The sequence below is a fragment of the Ambystoma mexicanum genome, chromosome 2q, assembly GCF_040938575.1.
Source record: "Ambystoma mexicanum isolate Mex_15411 chromosome 2q, UKY_AmexF1_1, whole genome shotgun sequence".
NCBI lineage: Eukaryota > Metazoa > Chordata > Amphibia > Caudata > Ambystomatidae > Ambystoma > Ambystoma mexicanum.
Window position 1 is genome coordinate 55,964,213 of NC_090924.1, and position 26,253 is coordinate 55,990,465.

At 43.9% G+C, this 26,253-nt stretch overlaps 1 protein-coding gene across 1 annotated transcript in view; it reads right to left on the reverse strand.

The window, feature by feature from the left end:
- Positions 1–216: 216 nt before the first annotated feature.
- Positions 217–26,253, reverse strand: part of LOC138569129 (enoyl-CoA delta isomerase 1, mitochondrial-like) — a 216,450-nt gene continuing 190,413 nt past the window's right edge. The window contains exon 7 of the mRNA XM_069646813.1: positions 217–1,471. Coding sequence (XP_069502914.1) covers positions 1,305–1,471 — 167 coding nt within the window. The 3' untranslated portion in view covers positions 217–1,304. The remainder of the gene's footprint in view (positions 1,472–26,253) is intronic.

Below are 26,253 nucleotides of genomic sequence, written 5' to 3' on the forward strand. Positions count from 1 at the left end.
CTACTCAAATGGGCAAGGTGTGAGGCAAATAGACATTATCATGGTATCAAGACGCTGAAATACCCATAGCACTGTATATTTTCACATTTGAGAAAAGAAATTAACTATTCAGTGATCTGCACACACACGAATCAAAACCAACCACACTGCAAGAAAGGATCCAAAAGTAGAACATGCTACTGTAGATGTGTTAATAATGTATACCAACACTATGGGTGTTTCACCAATCAGAAAATATTTTATTGATTATTCACAGGTCTAGTAAAAATCAGACAAATAATAAACATGACTCAAGAGTCTAAACATTTGACATCCCCAACTTCTAAGGCATCAGAGCCAAACAACGGCATAACATCCCAGGCTTTCAGAACGAAATAACCCTACTGCATTTTCAGCTTCAAGAACTAGATAGCAATGTATCTCAGTTTTCCAAGAGTCAGCAAGCAGCTCCTGTACTCTACAGTATTAACAGCTCTAAGGTGTAATAGTCCAATGTATGGCATTCAAAATTCTTGGGGTTTCCTGGACCAGCACAAGCATTATTTGTCTTTGGGTAACAGTCACAATATTGGTAGTCTTCACTTATAGAGCTAGCAAACCTAATAGCTCTATATTCTGATCCCCAAAGTATACATAAAACTGAACACGTCCATCTTCCAGCTCTCAAGAACACAATAACCCCCAGGGATTCAATGATTATTACAGAACCCACAAACTTACTATTAAAAACTATAACAAAATGGACACTTTACATTAAAAATTCCTAGACAAGAGGGTTTGGAATCCAAAACCCAAAAGATATTGCTGATGGAGGATCGTTGTGCCAGAAACTTTCTAAAGCTACTTAAACAATGTTAATAAAACAAGCAGCAACTTCCTGCGGGAGGTGGAAGGTCACGAAGGAATAACCAAGAATGGTGTTTTGCATGTTGATGCAAGAAAAGGTCAGGCATTTTATTTACCTGTGCAGGTGTACAATACTACCACTTAAGTGGTGCTGCAAGACAAGGGGGTGGGCGGCAAAGTGTTTGCATACATATTGTGTGTAAACCAAAAACAAAGATCCTAAGTATTGTGCAAAACCTGTTAAGGCGGCTTTAGACGTTTCAACTGTTGGGTAACACTAAATGTAAGAACTGGGACATCAAGTGTCACAAGTGTCCGGTATTGACATTGCAACATAATGTCACAGAGCATAGGAGGAATAGACCAGATTAGTTGTGCAATATCCAACAGTAATTTCCACCGACTACACCATGGATGGCAGAAGGTTTTGGATCTTCTGGAAGACACAGGGCTTTCTCTTAACTCTTTCTTTGCTTCAGTTGTTCCATATACACTTGCAAGGACTTCTGAATGGAATCCTTGCTGATAAAGTTGACAAAACTGGTAATGTCTGCATCACGGTGGGTAAAAAGTCGGTCACGAGTGGGCTTCCGCATCATGGATTTGGTCAGCTGACGAGCATGATCTGTAGCGGGAAGACAGTGATTGTTACAAGATGCAGCTTTCTAGGCATGTCCATTAGGTTTTTACATAAGTAATCAAGACAAAGATGAATCAAAACGTGAAGCAAATGTTAGAATTTTGTCCACAGGACTAGCCAGCTAGACAGAAGATAAGCAATCATGCACACAACTTGGTAGTTTGCATGATCATACAGCAGACCATTCGGTCAACAGAAAAAAAAGTATTTCAAAGGAAAAGGAAACCATAGAAGAGAAAAATAAACTCATAATGTATCATGCCAATTTAGCTTTCCGGAAGAAGCATCATCTGAAAGCCAAAGTGATGAAGGGTCAAGCAACCAAAGTGGAAAATAAGAAAACCATAGGTCATATTATAACTATTTAATAGCTCTAAATGAACTAAAGATACAAACACATCATACATCCTTTGCTACCACTCCACCTATTATACATGGGAAAACAAACAACCCACAACAAAGGACTCGAGAAATACTAGAGTGGACCACACTAGACTATCAAACCACCCACCACAAATCACAGAATCCGGCAACGTTGAAAACAGCTTTGGAAAAATATCTATAAGAACCAGAGCCAAGCTAGAATCCCTAGCCACACACACACCCATTACTTAACCAAAGATTGGAAAAAGGACCACATGGATAACCAAACACCCCCACTGCAACTAATCAGAACAGAGAAATCCATTGCGCAACTTAATGGAACTTCAACATAGGGACAGATGACTCAAGCTGCAAAAAAAAAGGCTCACCCAAGACAGAACTGAAGAATCAACAGTCACTGCACTGCCCCAACCAAAACGCAAGAAATGACACTAACGTTCAAGCCGACTCTCATACTACAATGCAGCAGACTCAACATAGAACCTATGGCAAAGCACAAACTGAAATGTACAACCTCTTAAGCGACGGCAGCACAGAGGCACTCTTCCTCACAGAAACACGGCCAACAACCACAAGTAATCGCCCACAAAGCCATATTCGCAACTACAAACTAATACACTCCGACAGACAGGCCTCCAGATAAGGTGCGTAGCAGGCCTTTTTACGCATGGAAATCTTGTAACTACGACAGCTTTATTATTTTCCTGTGTACATTTACACATAGGTTTAGAGCAGAGGGCAGTGCAAAGGTCAGGTTACTTGACAGAAACCAGAAGGCTTCTTTTAATTTTTACCTACATGGATGTAATTGCAAGCCACCTCTGAAACAGAATGCATTTTTTCTGTAGCCTTTAATAAAAAGAAACTGCACACTGTGATAAAAGGAATGGTTTCTTTCCCTTCAGCTTCAGAAGCATTGTGCATATTTTCCTAGTATTTTCGTATTGTATAATTGATAAGATGGAAAACTACGTTTTCTCTCCAGTGAAGGCAATATTTTTCAGAGTTCCGGTGCTATGTGCTATCATGCAGCGGCAGATCATTTTTACACTTAATTTAATGTACATTCTAATTATAAAAACAGAATGCTGCATATGGACAGTATAGTTTTCATCCATTCAACCTTGCAGTCAATGGTCAGTGGCAGCAGAGTCTTTGCTCAAGTGTGAGTGATTGTCATTACATCACAAGTGTTCTAGCCTCTCATATTTTCAAGACTACAATTAAGACATCCAAAACCTAACTCTCCAGGAAGTGCAAGCGCTGTTCAAAAACAAGCAAAGGAAAGTTACATTGGTAATTGAAATAGAAACACAGCAAAACCTGTCCCAGTGATAATCGAGATAGGTATTTAACTTTATATAGCGCTTCATGAATGGTTTGTCCAACATCTAGGTACTGTGATTATTATACCTCAGTCGATAATGCGTTAACCAACCTCTGAAGGATGTTAGCCAATAAAATAGCTCAGCTGGTTGAGTACTCGTTGCTGCAATCTGAGCATGATCTGTAGGTTACAGCTTGGAATCGCGGCAAGACCAATTCAGCCTTTCATCCTTTCGAGGTCGATAAAGGAGTACCAACTTTGGTTTGGTGAGAATTGTGATAAATATGTTGTATGTACAGCGCTATGCCAAAAGTGTTATAAATAACCATTAGATCATATATGGAATTTAGCATGGAGTCTGTGCCTCTCTGCACTGTTGTGTCATAAAATTGGCATACCAGTCGGCAGTAATAACTCCAGGAAATGAGGACTTTCATTAAACATCAAAAGACAATTCTGCTATCAAACCTCAAAACACATAATACAATTCATGTTTGCTTTACTGTGTAATTGGCTAGGGGCTAGATTTTAGTGTTTTCAACATTTAAATATATACAGGAAAGATCAAATGGCCAGACCTTTAAAGAAATAATGAAAGGTGTATTCTGTCACAATGCAGAAAGCTGCCGCATAGTAATGATTTCCATATAGTTTTTGCACACGTCTGCTGGATGTCACATACATTTTACTCTTGCAAAGGAGAAAAGTCATTTTTACTCTCAAAATCACATTTACTCTCCAAGTTTAAAAATAGGGAGTACAATACTCCCACCTCAAAATCTTATCTGGAGCACTGCTGACAGAGAAGACGTAGAGGAATTTCCCTAGCGCACAAAAATCACATCTGCTTAACCACCCCTCTCCTCAACCAACATAGACGACTACAAATCACCCCTAGTAAATCTCAAGCTCAACAACCAATCTAACCTACTGTTCCTTCTGATCTTAAGACCTCCCACCTAAAGCCACAACTTCGGCACAAATCGTAATGAGGCCACAGCCAACCTCTCTACAAACCATGAGCATAATTATTCTGGGGGGACTTACAAATAGTTAACGGTCCCACTCACAGAGCTGGACACACTTTAGATTAAATCTTCTGCAGAGATGAACTCTCGACTGCCGCCCCACAAGTGTTTCCGTTCACCGTAAAAATCCTAAGCCACATGATGTTGACAAACAAAAGAAACTGGAAAAGACTTGACCTGGAAACCAGAACATATCCATTGTAATCTACCAAACCGGACACATGTCAGCTAAAAAGAATGACAGGGGTCAGTGGAAGTGAAGCACTAGATCAATTTGCACCACTCTTCAAACCCACAAAAAAAAAAAAAAAATCGCCTGGAGATGGTTCACAGAAGAACTGAGAGAACTAAAAATCGAAAAAAATAAAACAGGAAAAACAATAGAGAAAACACTACAACCAATTGGACAAACCCAATTACCAACGACAAATCCGAATATACAAATCAGCAGTCCTGAAAGCCAAAAAAGCATACACCACAATCCAATTGGCAACAAATCCCAAAAAAAAAAAAGTTAAATGATCCAGGAAAAAACAAACCTGCAACAACTGCATCATACAATTGAAATTCCTATATGAAAATATAGGAAACCATCTGATGCAATACAACAGACCACTGACACAGGTCGCAGTACCTCAAACAGCCTCCTTAGAAATCAGCACTCATCAACCACCACAACATTCAATTGCTTCGACCTCTAAGTGACCAACGTTTCGACAAATTAATAAAAGGCACCAACATCGTTGGATCTTCCATAGACTCATGCCCACTGGGTATCTACACAAACTTCTCAACCACAAAACACCAGCCTTATTCTCCCGACTGCTAATGAATATATTCCTAAACACAAGAATATTACCAAAATAATTCACATAAACATACATCAAGCCCCTCCTAAAAGATGAGACCGAAAATACAGAAGACCCCAACTACAGAACTATATCAAATCTACCATACACAGAATAAATCCTAGAGAACCATGTCTACAAAGAATTAATCATGCAAAAAGCAATGTAATACTTCAACGATCCCAAGTCAGCTTCAGTCTAACGAGAGGAACTGAACCAGCTCTTCATATGTGAAGAATTCAAAATAAAAGCGGAGAACAGCACACAATCTGCCTTCATACTACTGGACATATAAGCCATCTTTGACACAATCTTACCTCCCTAAATGAACCAAACGAACACACATACTGCCCTTTACTTAAAGCACTAAAAATATCACCTGCGGGGCACCAAAAGGATGAAGCCTCTCCCGCTTCACTTCAACATCTACATGACCCCACTAATGAAACTCACTAACAGCCTACAACTCCGCAGATGACACCAAACTCATTTTCAAGATATGCTCCAACTGAGACCCTGACAACACCCTCAACAAAAGCCTCACTGACAAACACTAGGATGACAAATCAATCTCAAGCTAGAACCAACCAAAACCGATAATGATCTCCCAACTGGAAGAAAATGGAACACATGCATACCCGACTTAGCCACCAAGCATGGGAACCCAACCAGACATCAGTGATACAGATCTGGGTATCCTACAACCTCTCTTTGGAACCAGACGTCAATGCAATAGCAAAAAGAAAGGTCTACCTCCTGCGATTAATAAGAGGTCCTCGGTTACCTCCATTTCCCCACACAGAACACTTGTGATCATCTCCTTGGTATTAGAATAGACCATGCAAATATTATATACCTTGGAATGCCAGAATGCCTCACAAAAAAACGACAACTCATCCAAAATACCAGAGCAAGACTACTATGGAGAATAAATAGAAGTGGCCACATCAAAGCAGCCCTGAGAAGTCTATGCTGGCTACCAGTAAAGAAATGCATTAACTTCAAAGTCCTCTGCATTGCCCACAAATCACTACACAGACAAGGAGCCAAATTCCTCCAAACTAAAATCACCCATAACAAACCAGGAAGAAACGCAAGATCGAGCAATGACCTCCAAATAGAAACAAGACGCTATGAGAAAATGACATTTGGAGTAACTCTCTTATCCCATTGCATAGCCAAACTTGATACCGAAGAAAATAAGGACAGAAGACCACCTAATATTTATGATACTAAAAACCTGGCTATTCAAATCACTGAGATAAACATAGGCGCAAGTCTTTACAAGCCATAGACCTAGACCAAAGCAAACGCAGGACAATACAGAATGAAGAAACGACAATACAACTACTCAACACCCAGAGATCACCAACTAACCACCCCTTCTCTTTCAAATCCCTCCAACTCTCATGTACTACACGCCAAGAGGGCTAGTGAAACAACCCACCTAAACCTGCAAAGCACACCCTTCTCTAATAATGCTACAAATCCAATATCTACAGACCACAAACAACTCAGACACTGGACACCACCCTTCTGGACACAAAAAGGCCCAGTACACAAAGCACACTTATAAAGCTCACACAGACTACAGTTTTGCCTGATTCTGCACACATCAACAGAGGAGCACAACCTCTATCCTATCCCTCTCTCACTCACCAACCCTACACCTACTTTTCTTCCAGAGCCACGCAAGCACTGGAAATGGCAGCGTTGTATGGTATAAGTCAACATAACGTAACATAATACAAAGTGCAATATTAGCACTGTATTATGGGTCAGAAAACACTCCAAATAAGAGCACCTACTGTTAACTGTGTCCTCCGCACCCAATATGAAATGACATGCCTGGCCTTAAAACAACAGGAATGCAAAAGCCAATTTATTATAATCTAAAACATCAATAACCACTTTACAACCCAAATGTTTCAGCACCAACTTAAAAACATGGCTCCTTAGGATTGTGAATCTGGTTAGACTGACATGCTTAGACAAGAGACTAATACCTGAACAAGGTGGAAGGTGAGCTGAAGGAAGAGAGCGTGAGAGAGCGAGCGATAGAGAGCGAGCGCGAGAGAGGGAGCAAGCGAGCGAGATTACAGATAGCAACTAAATGCACATTTGCTATGTAGGCTTGTGTGGCTCCTATGCGCAATACATTGTGTCTGGGGTACCTTCTTAGCTGGCCGAAAGACAAGGACATCCCTCCTGTTGCAGACGAACTTGGACCGGTTCATGTAAAACAGCACTATCCTTCAAACTTCTAGTGAGGCCAACACACTTTTCTACTCTTCTGTAAATAGCCACAAATGGCTGGTCCAATGATAATGCCTGAAGTTTACTTACTCTTCGAATTGATATGATGGCTACAAGAAAAACATCCTTAAGTAGCTTGGGAAAGAATTTATAAATTGGTTCAAATGCGGAATCAGGCTATACAGTCCTGTTTATCGATGCAAGCCAGATGTGGAATGAGCCAACGGTGGGTAAATGCATTTAGCCCCTTCCATAAGCGCCTTGCCCTTCCATCATGACATGTGGACTGAACTGTGTTAACAAGTGGCATGTTGGGTGTAGCTTGATTGGCATGTGAAGTAGGTGTGGAAAGCATACTTGTGCCCACATTGGTGCTATGAGCATTATTGTTACACATTTTCTGCATCACTTTGTGCACCATCTTCTGTAAGGAAGTGCAGGCAAAGGCATAAGAAAAAGTCCCTGACCCACTCAGCCATAGAGAACTGCTCAGGAGTCCTATCTGGACGCGAAGGTTTGGCATTTTCAGTTCCCTCTTGTTGCAAAATAGGTCTAGAGTGGGAAGATGCAATTTTCGGTAAACTGATACTGCTAGGTTTAGCTCCCACTAGCGATTTCGAAAACAAGCATACATATGGTTTCTGCCTGGTGCACTGATGGCTTGAAGGAACACATTTTAGCATATGTACTTGTGCCAGATGTGTTGGCAATCCGTGAGAGCCCTGTAGAATGTGTTCCTATTTGCTTGCCTATGTAAAACATGGCTTTTAGGTTTTCTTTTTGAGCAACATGCTTTGTGCCACAGAAGCTTCCGAAAATAGTAGAAAGCATATTGTATTGCTTGTAGCCCTTCTTTGGTGATATGGAGGCTTGCTTGTTGTGGCTGCTTCTCTCCTAGCACTGTGTGTGAGAATGTGCTGTGTTCCACATTCCAGAGATGCAGTGTATTGTGATGATCATTTGCATTAATGGTGCCAGCCCCTGGTCAATTACATGTTTGTACACAAGTTCTGCGCCACCAAAGCACGTAGGTAAAATAATATAGTGGTATGAGAATATCTATCATGGATTGCGGTCCCAGGTATTGAATGCATGTACGCTGTCCATAGACGAGCCTGAGATATATTTTTCTTTAAATCATAGAGTTGTTAGACTTGCCCCATCTCCTGGCTATAGCAAATGCTTGTCCCCAAGAGACCAATGATGGGACATGTGCTGTACAGAATGCAAAGATCAACACTTTCTTAGACTCTCAGGGTTAGTGAGTGAAGGCTGCTTGATAGCCATCTTTGGATTAAGCCAGTTGGAACTGGCTGACACAACTGAGAGGGAAGCCGAATGACCAGTTACATGACCATCCCAAAGTTGTTGGAAATTGGGTTGCCCACCCCCACTATATGTTTAGTAGTACTACGTGCGATTATTTGGAGTGGATGCAACAAACACACCCAGTTCCCCATAAAACGTAACTTTGACAAATTAGACGCCCTTAGGAGGGCGTTGGAAGCAGAAAAGGGAAAAATACTGCAGCCAAAGTGGCAGCCCTTTGCAAAATGGCTGGAGGAAACAACAGCTAAAAGAAATTACATCAAGGTAAGGGAACTGAAGAAGATACATTTGCAGTTGAAGGGGACACAAAGTCACCCACTAGTACCCCCAGATACTCCCCGCGGAAAGGAAGGAGAAGGAAAAGGGGAATCATGAACAGGAAGGCCGAGATCGTGAGACAGACGATAACCTAAATCCTTACTAGCATGAGACCACCTAAAAGCACAATACTGCCAACTGCCACACGAGCCACCAATTTTAGATTTGGCACCGGTCCTATACTTTAGCCCGAGGCACCAGGACCTAGTTGTCAGGGTGCTGAGGAGAGGCACAGTGCAAGCAAGTGTGGCCTGGCCATGATAAGCAGAAGAAAGGCAAATCTCCAGCTGACTATTTATACAGATTGACAGTGGTGTTTACTCAACACTCAGCTATTACTAAACAAGAGGAAACGAGCCAAGAAGCCATAGCCTTAGTTTAAGGCCCTTAGGTACAGGCAGAGTTTAAGAACCTGTGCAAAAGCTGGCAGACTAATACGATGGTGAAGCCTGTGGAGGTTGCAAACCATTGCGTCGCGTACATACAACAGAAAATGGAGACATTTGAGAACAAGCTAAGGACACTACACAAAGTCAGAGTTTGCAGGGACGATGCAGGGTTCAATACAGCATGCTCCAAATAGTGCACAAAGATCAGGCAGACAGAAACTAAAGCAATGAGGGGGACAGATGGCCCCAACAGATGCGACCAGGTCAACAAGGGGGTATACAGGACAACCCTTTCAGCAGCAGCCATGGGGATAGCCTGACCAACAGGCCTGGGGGATGAAGGACCAACAGATACAGGGAGTGTGGCAGAATCAACAAGTCCCAAGGGCGGCAGTGCCAACCTCCCAGATATGCAACTATTGTAGACAGGCGGGCCATTGGGAAAATGAAGACCACTATATCAGCAGGGAAAGGTGGGGACGGAAAATGCTCAAATACCGGAGCAAGGTGGGTCAACTCCACAAACCCAAATGTGAGCCCTTTTGCTCTAAGGGATCATAATTCCCTAATAGCAGATCACAGAGTCTGCTGACAACCATAGGGGGAATGGACTCTGGAAGCACCTTTAATTCCAGTAGATCAGGAGGGTCTGTATGTCCACTGTCAGGTGGAGGGGAAACCTGTAGCTTGCTAAGTAGACACTGGAGCCAACAGATCTGCAATGGCGATGGATGATTTCACCCCATATTCTGTTTTCTGAAGAAACAGTCAAGGCATTAGCCATTTCTAATACCATCCATCCAGTAACTGAGCCTCTCACTGTTATTTTAGGGCCCATACCAGACCGGCAAGCATTCCCTTTGAGCGCAACGTCACCTTTGAATTTACTAGGGAAAGATAGTTATGTGAATTGAGGTGCACAATACTGCACATAGTATATAGTGCAAATACAAATACCACTGTATAAAACAATGAAAACGATGGAGAACTTGGCTCATAAGCAGAAAAACGCCCCATCAAGTTAAAGATGAACGAGTAACTTACCTCTGGTAACGTTCTTTCGATTGGATGTTCCTCCCATGTATTCCTCATCTTTAGATATCTTCCTCTCCAGCGCCTTCTGAAAAATAATTTGGGCACAGGGCGCTGTGCGTCAATGCAGTCGACTTGATGTCCGTAGAGGGCCTCTGTCTCAAGATAGACGTCATCACTGGTACACATAGCATGTGCAGCCAGTTCTATTTTTACGCTGCCTTCTTACATAATTACCAGCATTAGTGTGTCCAAGGCAGTACAAGACCTTGAAACAGCGTAAAGTGTAATGCACGGAAATTCTACTGTGGGGTAGGTTGGGAGGGGCGTTGAGGAATACATGGGATCAAACCCAAAGAACATTACTAGGGGTGAGCAACTTGTTCTTCGAATGGATTGTGTCCTCCCACGTATTCCTCATCTTTAGATAGATTCCCAAAGCAGTGTTAGTTTTGGAGGGAGTAAGAATCCTGGATGTGCTCTTAAGAATGGTTATGGACAGAATGTAAGACTATCTTTCCAAATCCTCCTTCCTGACCAGAGGATGAATCTAGATAGTAATATTTTGTAAAAGCGTGAATGGAAGACATGTGAGCGCCGTACAAATATCATGTATCGGCACCCCTCTTTGTAAAGTCGAAGATTTTGCCATGCCCCTTGCGGAATGGGCCCAAAGGCATTCTGGGGGATCTTTCTCAGGCAATCTGCAGCATTACGTAATGCGCAATATGATCCATCTAGCCAAAGTTTGTTTTGAAACTACTAGTTCCAACTTGTGACCTGTGTATCGAACAAAATGTTGGTCATCTTGACATAACTTAGCCATCCTAGAGATGTAAAAGCTAAGTGCTCGTCTTGGATCAAGTCTATGCAGCCTTTCCTCATCTTTGTTTGCCAGTATGTGGAGGCAGATAAAATGATAGTAACAATTTTCTGGGATATATGAAAGTCTGATACAATATTTCGATGGAAAAGTTGGCTTGACTTTAAGAACTAGCTTGTCCTTAAAAAAGGTAGTATATGGAGGCTTACAAGATAAGGCCTGTAGTTCGCTCACCCTGCGGGCTGAGGTTAATGCAAATAATAGGATGATTTTAAAGGTCAGCCTTAATGGACACGAATGGAGTGGCTCGAAAAGAGCGCACAAAAGTAATTTTAGTACAAGATTGAGGTCCCAAATTGGAACTTGAAATGGAGATGGAGCAAACACGTTAGTGGGCCCCCTTTAGAAATTGTATGACTAACTGCATCTTGAAGCAGGAAACCGCTTCCGATGTGCGCCTGAAGATTGAAAGCGCCGCAAAGTATCCTTTAATGGTCCCAATCTGGAGGTCCAGATTTGCAAAATGTAACAAAAAAAGACAACACTGTAGGTGTACTGCACAGAAAAGGGTCCATATGGTTTTCCCTGCACCAGCTGTCGGATTTGTTCCAACGACAGTGGTGCAAGGATTTTGTTGCTTACCTTCGGGCAAAAAGGAAAATCTCCATTACGTCATCTGGGAGGTCCCAATCTATCTCAACCTCTCAGAAACCATGCATGAAGGTGGAGTGTCTTGACCTCTTGATGGAGAACCCCAACCCTTCTCTCATGAGAGAAGGTCCTTTCTTTGTGGAAGACGCAGTGGAGGGCAGATGGACATGTTCAGAAGGGCCGGGAACCACGTCCTCCTGGCTCAATCTGGAGCAATTAGGATAATGCATTTCCCAAACTCTCCGAACCTCCCGTCACGTGAGGAATGACGGGGACTGGAGGAAACTCGAACACGAGTGAAAACTCCAGTACACAACGAATGCGTCCCCTAGAGCTCCTCTTGGGGAAACTCCCTGGAGCAGAACAGTTCGCACTTCAAGGTGACACTGGTCGTAACCAGATCCATTTGAAGGGTTCCCCAAAGGGTGAAGATCTCTTGAAGGACTTCCTGAGCTAGTTCCCACTCGTGGGAGACTGTGCTCTGCCTGCTCAGAATGTCCGCTGCAGTGTTCTCCTCTCGGGCCAGGTAAACTGCTGCTAGAGAGATTCCTTCTTGAATTGCCCAGAACCAGAGTTGCATTGCCTCTATGCACAGTGGTAGTGACCCTACACCACCTCTCTTGTTGAGGTAGTACATGGCCACTGTGCTGTTGTCATTGTCAGGACATTCTTTCCCGTTCAGAAGGCAGAAAGGCCTTCTGTGCTAATCTAATCGGCCTCATCTCCAAAAGGTTGATGTGCAGTTTGGACTCCGATTGAGACCAATGACCACTGACTGTCAGTTTGTTGGTGTGGGCTCCCCACCCTGTAGTGAGGCATCCAGAACTAGTTATCACCGGCCATGGTTGCCAAAAAGATTCTCCCTTCAGAATATTGTCCTTGCAGGCCCACCACAGGAGATCCTGTGCGACCCTGCTTGGAACCTGAAGTAGGTCTGACATCTTTCCCGATAATTAAGACCACTGTGTCCTGAGGGCCCACTATTTATTTATTTGTTTATACAGCGCCAGAGCCCATAGGCATCAGGGCACTAACACAGGTGTAGGACAACAAATAAAGACGGGACAGCAGGTCGCATCTGTCAGGTGACTGGTCGGAAATGGGTCAAGATGGTTACTTGAAGAGGGCTGTTTTCAGGTTTTTTATGAATATCAAATAGTTTGGCTCAAGTCAAAACTCAAGTGGGAGTCTGTTCCATTTGGTCGAGGCTAGACGGGTAAAGGCTCGGCCCAAGTCATTGGATTGGTTTACTTGTCCGGTTTGGATCAGCCCTTTGTTTCCTGATCTTAATGTTCGGCTAGGTACGTAAGGTCTAACTTGTTTTTTGAGATAATCGGGGGCGGGTCCATATACACAGTGGTGGACAAGGGACATGGACTTAAAAGGAATGCGGTTCTCTATAGAGAGCCAGTGTAGGGTTTTCCTATCATCGGAAATGTGGTCTCTATAGGATATGCCCTTGATTGTTCTTATGGCATTATTTTGGATGGTTTGGTTTGGCATTTTTTGGTGGCACCTAGCATAAGGGAATTGCCATAATCAAGTCTGGAAAATATGATGGCTCTCGCGATGTTGGAGCTGTTTTGTTGACTCAGGTGGGGGTTTATTTTAGCAGTCTTTGATGGTATTGACAGGTCTTTTTAAGGTATGCCACTTGTGCTTCTGCTCCCAGTGAGGCCTGCAGGTAAATGCCTAGAGTCTTCACTTTTTCTGAGACCACTACTGGGGAGTCTTTAATGTGGAAGGTTGCATAAGCAGGATCTAATTTAGCTCTTGCTTGGGGGCTCCGAAGACCATTAGTTCAGTTTTCCCTCCATTGAGACACATCCAGTTGGATATCATCCAGGCCTCAATGGAGTTATAGACTGAATTGAGCCTATCATTGTCCGTGGTGTGGCAGCCAGTCAATTCTAAAACCAATTGCGTATCATCTGCGAAGTTTGTGAAGAATATGCTCAAGTTGGTCAGGAGGGTACAGAGGCATCGCATATAGATGTTAAATAGCAGTGGTGAAAAACTGGCTCCCTGAGGGACTCCACAGTCTGCCTGCTGAGCGGCCAATGTGCGATTGCCCCATTGAATCCTGGAGCTCCCGTTTCCCAGGAAGGAAGCTATCCATTGACAGGCATCTGAAGAACAGTTGCCCGATTTCTCTAGGGCCTCTCAGAGCTTCTGGTGATACAACAAATCAAAAGCTGCCGAGAGGTCCAGCAAGATTAATAGTCCAGATTTCCCCTTGTCTATCACCTCCAGCATTTTGGTCTGGAGGTCCAGTAGGGCCGATTCTGTACTATGGGCCTCTCTGAAGTCCGACTGTTGGACGTGCAGTAGATTGTTCTGCTCAATGTATTTCTGTAGCTGGCATGTGGCAACCTTGTCTAGAATCTTGAGGAGAAAGTTACAGTTTGTAATGGGCCGAAGATTTACTGGGTCGCGTTGGTCTAGGTCGGGTTTCTTTAACAGTGGTGTCACTGTGATAATGGATGTGGCTTGCGGTCTCTAAAGGAGGAGTTTACCATTCTAGATAGAAATGGGTTAAAAAGCTCTGGATTGTCAAGTATCATTTTGGGAGGAATGATATTTTCCGTACAAAAGGATGCAAGGACTTTGGTTATTTCTTTTACTGTGGTTTGAGTAAATTGGAATTTGCTTAGAGTTGAATGAGCGTTGTTGATTTCATCAGTGGGTTGAGATGAGGATAGGTTAGTTGTGGAACATGTTTGGATTTTCTGTCGGGCCTTCAAGACTTTATTATGAAGCGCTGTTTGTACCATTTCACAGTCCCTTTGAGACGGCTGGAATGGAGGGGATAATGTGGCAGGTTTATCCACTGATTTGAGGATTTGGAAAAGTTTACCTGTTGAGTTAGCTTCTGAGTTGATTTGGTCGTTGTAATCTTTTATTTTGCCAATGTACGTTTTTCTTTGTAAGTCTGATCTAACTTTTTCCAATTATATATTTGTTGATAGCCGAGGGGTCTTTAGACCATTTCCTTTCGGCTTTTCTCTTTGCCTTTTTTAAGCCATTGGTTTCAGCATTAAACCAGTGCTGGTGGTTTTTATTGGGCCGAACAAGTTTTTGTTTGAGGGGAGCATATTGGTCAAGAATTCTTGTGAACTGGTCATTGTAGGTGGCTATCAGTTTTTCACATGAGTCTTCCTCCTTAGTAGAGTTCAGAATGTGAGCAATGCCTTGCTCAAGATGGTCTGAAGTGATCTTTTTAAGATTTCGACTAAGGGTGGTAATTGGAGTGTTATGCAGTTTTTTGATGTTTTCTTTGGGGGTGAGGTTTAGCTCGATTTTGTAATGGTCAGACCATATACATGGATGTGTCTCCAGTTTAGTAATATTGGTGTTATTGGAAATCATCCAATCAAGTTGGTTACCGCTGATGCATGTGGGCTTGGAGTTCAAGACCTGATATTCAATAGTGGTTAGTTCTTTTTCGAAAGAAATAGCATCTTTATCTTGCAGGTTTCCTTTCTACCTATTTAGATCTCCCAGTAACAGCGTGCCTGTATGGATCTCATTCTCAGGCGTGCCTCTGGCACAAGGAAAATGCAGGATGTCATGAGGCCGAGAAAACTCAAAAAGTGGAAGGGTGGAAGATGGTGGGCACTCTGGAATTTGGGGACCATTTGCAGAATGTGTTGAGCCCTCACCTTGGGTTGCGAGGCTTTCCCCAAGGATGCATCCAGTACTACTCCAATGAACTGGAGTTTTTGAGGTGGCATCATGTGGGACTTCTTTTAATTGAGGGAGCAGTCCAGTCTCTGGAGACAGTGGCAGGTTATGCTGAGATGTTCCAGGACTTTTTCGGGAGAACGAGCCCTGATCAGCCAATTGTTCAGGTAGGGGTAGATGTGAATCCCTCCCCCTCTCTCCTGAGACTTGCTGCCACCACCATCATCAACTTGGTGAAAAACCCTCGGGTGAAGCTCAGCCCGAATGGCAGAACTCGAAACTGATCATGATAACCACCAACGGCGAACCTCTGTTATTTTGTGCTTTTGATGGATTGACACATGAAAGTGAGCATCCTGAAGGTCCAATGACACCATCCAGTCCTGGAGCTAGAGGGCCTGAAGGAGCTGAGAAAAACCATCTTGAGGAACTAGTTCAAGATCTAAAGTCCAAGATGGGTCTCAATCCTCTGTCCTTCTTAGGAATTAGAAAATAAGGAGAGTACTATCCCCTTTTCCGGTCTGTTAAAAGGTACAGGTTCTATAGCACCTTTCTCTAGCAGGCTCAAAATGTCCTGCACAAGGAATGGATCCACAACTCTGTACGTGGCTCACCAGTGACTGGTCCTGAGGTCTTCTTAAAAAAGGGGAAGCAGTAACGCAGACTTCCTCAAAACGCAAATCTGTGCATCACAGTGCTCGCTGCCATGGCTCTGCTGATGCTGTCAGCAGAGTCCAGTCCCAATTGAAGAGACTCACACAGCCTCCTTTACTTCTCTCACAATAGTCAGGAAGCCGTATTTTCTTCCCCTTTGGGAATATACTCAGCCGCAATGGCTATACAGTCCTACAGGGTGAACGTAAATGTAGCTAAACCGCAAATGGCATTTGAGTTAAGAGCCATGGTCCCGGCAGAAAACACTTTCTTTGCCCAAGCATCAAAACGCTTATCCCTGTCTGGCGGTATGGTTGGATAAGCCGCTTATTTAGAAGTAGATGTCGCTGCCTAGTCAGGATTGCGAGTACCGTACTTTTTGGTGAGGTTCTTCTACAGTGCTGGACTTGTTAAGAGTGCCTCCTTTTTTGGGCGATATGGAAAGTAAGTACAGCATTCCTCTGAGGACCCTTATCTAGTATGTCCATCAGGCCATCTTTCCCGATTAGAGGAGCAGACCAGCACCACCCTAAAAAGTAAATGATCCTGGTCATAAACGGCCTATAGGAGGCATCTACGTGGTCCGCTGGGTCCGGTTTGTCAAACTCGCAACGAGTCTATGCCACTTTTGTCACATGTATTGCACCGCCTCCAAGTACAAAGATTCTCACAGGGGTAGCACCCCTAGAAAGGCACGCCCAACACTGACAGATAGTCCACCTGAACTGCCAAAACACCAACGCACTGTGCTGGACTCATCCACACCAACCGGGCACCAGCCCCCACCACCCATCTCCAATCTTTAACCACTCAGGCAATGCCCTCGGCTTAATCAAGAACAGGGCAGACTTAGCCCCACTACCTCCAGCAACCCAGGACGAACAAGGACGACCAGACACTCATGCACCAAGCATAGATAAAGTTAAACCTTTGCATCCCACCAACTAGGTGAGTCTTGCCCATCAACATACCGTCAACCTACAACGCATTCATCTCTAGGACAATACCAACAGTCTCGCACACATTTTTTCTCTCACTTTTGTTAAAAAAATCTGTTTTTCAAAATTATGATGCCACATTTACATGTATATGCAGAAATGTAACCTTGATATGTGATGATTATACTTAAAAATGTGTTTTGTAAACTTTGTTAAAACACAATGCGATATCGGACACCATGTCACCTCACTTGGAATGGCCCAAAAACCAAATCATGTGGTTGAATAATGACACCTTGTTAAAATGATTATGGTTTGAAAACTCCAGAAGGGGCGCTTACACTCACCATGCCCTATGCACGACTCATTATACCATCATATCCATTGTCATGTACCCCAAAAACTAAATTGGTAGCCTAGAAAAAGACCTGTAAGGTCGAAACACGTGTGAGCACCACTTGTTATTCCATCAATTGATGAATCCATAAGAATAAAAATCAGAAAATGTAACCATGATCCTTGTGGACCTATATTCTTCATGCACCTGAACTGGAAACAAAGGAGCAAACCTTTGTAAACAAAACAGCACACACGTCAAAGAGTCGAAACTAAAAACCGAGTCTCTTGATACAAACAGCAGGCACCACGAGCACAGGCCTCTAAGTTTCTACCAACTGGCTGCTTGTGCACCTCAAAATCAGAGAGGCGCGGCAACCCATGGTTCCAGGTGCTCCTAACAACTTGTCTATGCCACTTGCCGATTGAAGATTTTCGTACAAGTCCTCTAGCCTGGACTCTTCACAGATAAGGGTCTCCAGGACGTGAGGTGTGCCAAACTCCAAACCAAATTTGCGAAGTATCTTGGTGTGAAGGTTTGTGTTCTTCATAAATGTAAGACAAAGACTTCAAAAAATTCTTTCATGTTAAAGGTTTATATGATTTTTCAAAACCCTTAGGCACTTTGTGGATCTTTTCCTTAGAGGAGAGTCACCGATCAAATCGGACAAGTGTTTTTTCTGACTGTGTCATCAAGGGGGATTTCGTAGGGGGATTGCCCACCCCACTAATTTCCCTTTTCACTCTTTCAAAGCCTTACCAGTCATGGATCCACAGTCTGCAGCCCTATGCTCCACACTATGGCACCACAGACACTCAATGAGGATCATTCGTGAGAGACATTTTAGCGCTGCAGTACTAGCATTCGGGGTTGATGGTATCAATGACAAGGCCATCAGTTCTCATCAGTTTTCAAGTATGTTGCAGTTTTCACTGAAACCGAAGTGTGCTGTAATTCTTGAAGCGTTGACTCGTACAGAAAAACAGAACTGAAGCCAACGGGCGCTTCACGTGCTTATGTTCCAGTTAGGACATCGGCCACCTCAGGACGGAGACCCTCGAGGGACGTCAAGTCAACGCACAGCGCCCGACAAAGTTCTTTTCTGAAGCAGCTGGAGAGGAAGAAAGATGAGCAATACGTATGAGGACAACCCATTTGAAAGTTCATTTAGGATGGCTATCGTTTACAGGATGACTCCTTGTGGAGAGCTGAGCAAGGCCAGATGATAGCCCCCAGGATACTAGTGTCACACCTTGTTAGAGTGTACCATGGTCAGAGATATGTAGGTTGAGATGGGATGGTAATGTCGATGAGTTGTTCATGGTTTGCTACTGATTTTACAACCCTTGAATACTGCCATAGATGTGTCATTTGTTTGCAGAATAATGTAGTGTGACAAACCCCTAGATGTCGTCACTTCTCCCCAAGTGGCAGCCCCTTCCCATGAGGCCAGGGAGGCAAGGCCGCTACCCAATAGTCCCCCTGAGGGTGGTGCACAGCAGGAGGATCTCATGGGGAGAAACTCCCCCTCTCTGGAAAGGGACGGACATCAAGGGAGAACACAATATGGCCACCTCCAATCTACTCCTCATAGGCCCCCCTACACATAACTCCGGCCAACCTAATACCTCACCCCCCTCATGTATGTGTGTAGGGCCACCAATCTAGCAGACACAGACAAAGAGTCCATACTACTATAGTGAGACTCCTACAACAGACAGACGAGGATGAACTATGACGATTGCTAACAAGAACATGCATGAGTGTTCTAGTTCTCCACTAGAAAGCAATGGGCATAATCGTATAAACAAAAATAAAGGCCAACCAGCAGTCGTCAAGCTATCCCTGGAGGAGCCAATGACCAAGTCACGGTTCGGTAAGAAGTAAAAGCTGCAGACCAGGACGCTGTCGGAGCAAAGTAGGCGTTTCTCCCAGGCCGGATCTGGAAGGACCCATCCAGTGGCTGGCAGAAGAGCAGCCCACCGGAGAAAGCAGAAGGGCGGCGTGGTCCAAATCGGGTGAGAAGGTTGGAAGAAGCCAGCAGCTGCAGAGCCACTGACCAAAGGAATAGATATGCAGAGGCAGCCCGAAGCCCAAGAACAAGTCCAAGGACAGACCGTAGGCCGCCGAGATGTTCCCTAGGTAGAGAAGGAAACATGCCGGTTGGTGGGAACAAAAGGGAGCGTTGGCACTTAGAAACAAGTGTCAAAGAAACCCAATATGAGAATAGGAGTAGTGAAAGACCCCCAGAGGAAAGGAGACACTGTTAATGGTAAAGGTGTTTATACTGCGCACTGTCCCCACTGCTGTAGTCCCCAGGTGCTCTGGCAATCTGAAAAGGAGGGTGTCAAGGGGGCGTGGGGTGTTAGTAGGGTGTCGTGGGAGTAGGAAAGTGAGAGCTGTGATGTCCTGTTTGCACCGCTCGCTGAGCTTATGTGCACTTTTTGATCGTGCCCGAAATCCCAAGTGCTGCTGTAGCGGTTATGTGTTGTTGTTTGTTGTTGCAATGTGGTGAAGAGGGTGCGGATTACTATGCAGAGAGGTGGTTGTGCGAGTTTCTGTATTTTGAGTATCCGGAAAGTTGACATTTTAAAAGGTATGGTTATAATGATTTTCAAGTATTGGTCGATTTCTTTCCACTTTGTCTTCGCATTTCTGCTACCAAACTCCACGGCCATCCTGTGTGTTTGGTACTCCGACTTGACTGTCTACCAATTTCATTGTGAGTAATAGAGGGGACAGTACAACTTGAGAGAAAGAGTAAAGAGGACTTTGTATATCATCTTTGTAGATCTACAAAGCCCTCTTGACTCTTCAAATTGTACTGTCTCCAATTCGTCCTAACAGTAATTGGCAGGTTAGTGAACCATTCACTTGAATCCAGTTGAATATGTTATTTGACAGCAAATCTGAAAAGATGCATTTACCTATGATACTAACACACCAATTTGAAAATGTATTGGATTGGTTCAAAATGCATATATTTAAATATTTATGTTTTGAATGATAGGACCTCAATTTCCTTTCCATAAAGACCGTCCTACTTACTATTTTAAAAAGGAGAGTGCATGTTCAAGAGACAACAAGCTTTCATTTTGATTAACGAAGCTCCTGGTTGTGGGCTCAGTATCAGAGACAGGCAGCCTTACCAAACGTATGTTTGGAAAATGTTCAAAAATATATAAGTATGAACATAAGAGAATCACTTGAAATAAGGCACGGACCTAAAAGGCCTGACAACCCTCTTTAGTCAGGTTAGTGAACCAGTTCTGTCCAACAAATTGACTAGGGAAATACGGGTCTGGGAACCACGACCAAAGAAGGCAAGAGAGAACAACCCTCTTCCTAGTGGCAATAGTTGGCAAGCCAGAGAACCAAGTGGGTCCAGAACCATATTGGTGTGTGAACTGTTGGGAAACCAAGACAACTGTGCAACAAGGAGTACCAGGGCAAGGTAGCCATTTCCCCTGGGTACTGCTGAATGTGAGTGACTGAAACCAAGATATCAGGAGTTGGGTAGTGCTACATCTGCAGGAAAAAAGTCAAGATGCTTGGGGAAGGGACTCATTCCCCTCGGTTGTGTGAAAGAACAGCGAGAGCCAGACACCCCCAGGAGGGAGTAATTCTACTGGATGTTGAATCTGCAAGGAGGATCAAACCATTGATCCAGGGAAGGGGGTCATTCCCTCTGGATTGAAGAAACTGTGAACTTTCTAATAGAGTGTTATAGGACTGACAGTCCTTTACTTACTTGTGAAATAGCGAAACCAGGGCAAGGGAGTCATCCCCCCACCCCCGATTAAGAACTTGCAACCAGAACTGTGCCACCTAATACAGGAGAGGGGAGTCATTTTCCTGGACCAAGAACATTTACGCAACCTTCTAGTTTAGTTATAAGTGTAAGGGATAGAGTTGGAGCTTGACACAAGATGGTGGGCTAATTTACGACGACATTCTGATTAACCCATTAGCACCTTATTTGAAACAGGAAACCCCTCCTGGAAGTAGGGAAAGTAAAGGTCTCCATGTTCGGGACAAATAAATGTCTATAACAATCACCATACCACCTGTGTGTGTCTCCTTCTACACCCTTACAGTAGGAGTAGGCAAACATGACGATTAGTCCGAGGGCACCTCGCCCCCGTACTGCCCATTTGTGGGATTCAGATTGATTTCCTTCAGTTGCCGCAATGCACTACCTCCTTGTTATTGTTGATGTGTTTTCTGGCTGGGTAGAAGCTTGTTGTTGTAGAAAGGCAGACACAGTGGTGAATGTTTTGCCATGAGTTTGTCCCTATATTTGGAATACCTGTGTGCATTAATAGTGATCAAGGATCTCACTGTGAATATTACCAAAACGCTAATGTTAAAGATCCAACATAAACATAGCCTGCCCTGCCCCCACCATCCTATGTCAGCAAGAGTGATAGAGAGATGGAATGGGTTTACAAAACACGAGCTGGCTAAGCCAGGTCAGGAAACAGGATTGAAATTGCCCAAGGCCCTTCTGTTGGTTCTATTTAGCATGCAAAGTACTCAAAGAAAGAAATTAGGACAGAGCCCCTATGAGATCCTTTATGGGCAGCCTATGTGAGTACCTTCCCCTCTAAAGACTGAGGGATCATTTTTAACTGTCAGATTACAGCCTGCTCATGAAGACCTTAATCTCTTCCGTCAGTCTGATTCACAATCAGCTCAAAGAACCTCTGCCACGAGAACCAGTTACTCAAGGTCATTTGCTATGACCCAGTGACAGCAACCTCAGAGCCCTAGCCCCTAGGTGGAGGAGGCCATTCTTGGTCCTCATTGCTTCTAATTGAATGGTGAAGGTGCAGGGGCACCCTACATGGCTGCACGAAAGACACTGCAAGAGGATGGAAGCCCCTGAATAATGATGCACATGATTGTGAAAAACGTTTTTCGTACTGGCTTGTACTAACTTTGCCTTAGCTGAACAGGATAGCAGTGTTCAGAGCATATTAGCAATGTGCAATATTACGAATATCTTAACTTCTTCAGGCATAAGGGCATGGCCATGGTATAAGAAAGGTTACATTGTACAATTGCAGGGGGATAAAATGGCACCTGGGAGATCAGGGTTGACTTCTAATTATGGTTTATTTAACAGCCTGCTGAATGCCCGGTTGGAGCATTCCTTACATGTTTGAAGCGCTTCCAAATTGGAAGAGTGATGAGAGCAACCAACTAACACCCCAACACCAATTAAGAAATAGAACATTGCTTACTAAGATATTCACCCCTACAGCTGAAACTGTTGATTAATATCCAGAGACTTACCACATATCGGATTTGATTCACTGCTGCTATTCTGTTCTCTTCATTAGGATAAGAAATAGAATGGTCTCCAAACTTTCCAATGGTACAAGCAATCGCCTGGTACTACAATGGTGACAGCACAGCAAGGACTATATGGAAATGTCAGCCTGGCATCAAAAAGGTGAACCTACCTTCAGCTATGCACTGCATGGTGGAGCCTGGTTATTGTGAGTTAGAGGACCTTAGCGCTGTATAAGGTAAGAGTAGGACACAGGCCATACACCTAGAATGTTACTTGTTGACAGTATTAGCCTCTAGGAATGATACCCAAAATGGTATGGGTTTGTTTGAATTATACAGATGCACAATGTTAGTTTTAGGTGACTTAAATATAATAAGACGTGTACAATGATCCTGCATCTCCAATCCCCAGAAATGGATTTCAGACAAGTTACGAAGTATGCACAGGTATGTAGTCAGAAATGTTGGCATGATACAGTGTCAAAATCGGACAGAACTGGATATAGATATTTTGTATTAAAAGCAACATTAGCTACGGACCCATTTACTCTGCCCCATTTGCCTTTCAGGTCAAAACCTATTACACCAACTGCACAAGGATGCCCCGAATAAGCCTGTAACAACAGAGAGGAGCTGTTTGGAGGACAACACAAAAGGGAAGTAGTTGAGAAAATATTGAACAGGGCAATTAAAGCACTTATAACGTGGGGCATCAATAAAGGGACACATTCAGATGGCTGAGTAAATCGGCCAGAACAGGCCACCGGGCTTATATCAAGGGCAGAGCTTTCCAGCAGCAAAGCACATGTATAGGAACTAAAGATCATCGGCACCCTCAGCTAACTAATGCACAAAGCGCTTGAAGAATGGTGTGATGGAAGCTGGCAAGATTCTCAAGTGGGATATGGATTGTGAAGAAGTGCAAGACTATCTGAAATCACAACTGCTCTGCATCTGGGAGGATGCCTTACAAGACAGCTAGCCAAGACCGTTAAAGAATGATTTGGGAGTACCAGAATATTTTTGGCCATGGGGAAACTTCTGCAAGTACAGCGGCTGATACTGCAAAGCCAAGGAGTGCTTTTCAACGCACAAGGTCCAATCAAAAGACTGTGCGCTGTCGAGTTTAATACTACCTGGTGCATGGGCTGGGTGCAACTGGGAATTGATGACCTATCATGAACTTTGGGAGATGGAGCCGTCAAACAGTGCCTCCCGATACCTCATCTCTGCCACAGGGAATCCCCAATTTGTGGTTTGCAATGTGCCCACATTGGAAATTGTGTCCTTTACACCCGCCCTCCCCTTGCACCATGTTAAATGAGGTAAAGAATATGCTGCTGGGAAATGGGATATGTTGAGGAAAGTGAAGCAGCCGGGGTATGAACGCTTTATAGAGCTTGCATCGCCGTGTTTACTGTCTTCTGGCCAGCTATAGAAAAGAGAACAGTAAAAGTAGTTTAATTTCAAAAAGGTTGGCCAAATTAGTGCCGGAAATGTTTGAAAAACTTGGACGGTAGAGGAAGTGATTAGGAAGGCAACTGATATTCGTGCCGTCACCGACAAGAATCTTTAGTAACTGGGCCTTCCAGCTCACCTCCCTTTTGTCCACCACCAGACAATTACTTCTCCTTCACATTGCTTGAAGCCCAGCAGGAAACAAATGCTAGAGCAAGAGCAGAGTCAGTGGCTGAAGTGTATGGAGGCACTATTGCCTACTGCACTAAATAATGTAGTAATTTCTAACATCTTGTAGATGTTTAGCTAGCACAAAGGAAAAACTGGTGAAAATCATTCCCTCTGCAAAGGAAAAACCTGTGAATTGGGGAAAGATAGTTTACTTGCATAATACGCACAAAAGCGGGGGCGGAGGGTTGTGAATGGCGACACCTCCTGGGCAATGACATCAAAGGTAAATTAATATAGTGGAATAATGAGAATATCTATCAAGGATATATGTCCCAGGTATTGGGTACATGCATGATGTCAACTATATACAAGAGCCTCTACTGGCAAAAGCCAATGCTTGTTCTCAAGAGTCCAAGAACGGAACATGCACTGGACCGAATGCAAAGATCAGAACTTTCAGAGACTCTCGAAGTTTGTGGGTGAAGGCTACTTGGCTGCCATCTTCGGATTAAGCCAGATACAACTGGTTGACATAATGGGAACACCTTCTCCAGCAGAACTTCATGCCCCTCGCCCAAGAGGCCCCTTGTCAGAAGGGGAGCAAGCCGGAAGTAGTCGGGTGGAGTCAAGCGGCACGGAAAGCCATCAGCACGTGACCATCCCAAAGTTGCTGGAAACTGAGGACATTGTAAATGAGCCCATTCTTCAAAAGGGGTAGGAAGAGATCAACCAGGTATGTTATGAGAACTGTGGGGGACGGACCAAGGAGATTGCATAGGGGCAGGTTAAGTGGAGCGCCTGTTGGGTTGGCTCAGGTGGAGGATTAGGACGGCAGACTATCAGTTTTGGTTTACAAGCAAAAATAAATGGGACCCGAATTTCTACTAGTCTCATTTCTTTACTTCGATACTTGCACCTGCGGCATAACAATGAGCGTAGGTTAAAATGTTTCCTATATTCCACCAATACGCTGCCTTTACCACCATGTGTGAAAGAACCAGCTGATTGCCCCGGTTAATGGCCATTGCCCAACAGGCATTTTTGTAATAGGCGCATGTGGTACGCATGTTACTTGATCACCACTTATTTGCATATGCACAAGTGCCAGATGTGTGGGCAATTCATGACAACCCTGGCTACTGCCGCACCACAGACACTGATGTAATAGACTCATGTGGTACATGTGTGCTAACACCACTGTTAGTTTCTGACAGACAGTACTTAATCGCTACCCTCCTTATTGAGATGCTTGATCCTGGCCCTGGGGAAAGGTTTGTGAGGAATGTCCCCATGTGCTTTAGGCAAATTAAACAACTAAGTTGCCTGGGCTGTAGGCCTGTTGGCTTTCAAATTATTTTGTGTCCTGACTTAGGGGTTCACCTAATTATGAACCACCTAAGTCCTGTTCCCTCCAGAGGTTTGTAAGTATGGCTTCATTCTCAGGCTTAAAACGTGTGCATTACAGCTGGACATTATGCTTTACCAATCGCTGCATTGGCGTTCTGTCTGCTAAAATTTCCACTGCATCCATGCATCCGTTAAAGACTGCATTGGATGTTATCTAACATGCCCAAATAACAGCCAGAACCCGTGATGCAAGCTCTATGGCATGTCCTTGACTAGGGAATTGTGTTGGTGCCAGTGTGCTATGTCTTAACGGGCCAGCAGGTCTAATGAGTTGGCTATTCCAAGGCTTTAGGCTGCTGTTGCCCATGTCTTCATTAGTAAACCCTTTTGCTTTCATTTGTTCTGGAGTTGGCTCAGATGTTGAAGCTGGGGCCCCACATCTTTATCTTGCTGTAGTCACCACTAAGGAATAAGGCACTGTGTGCGCTTCTTACG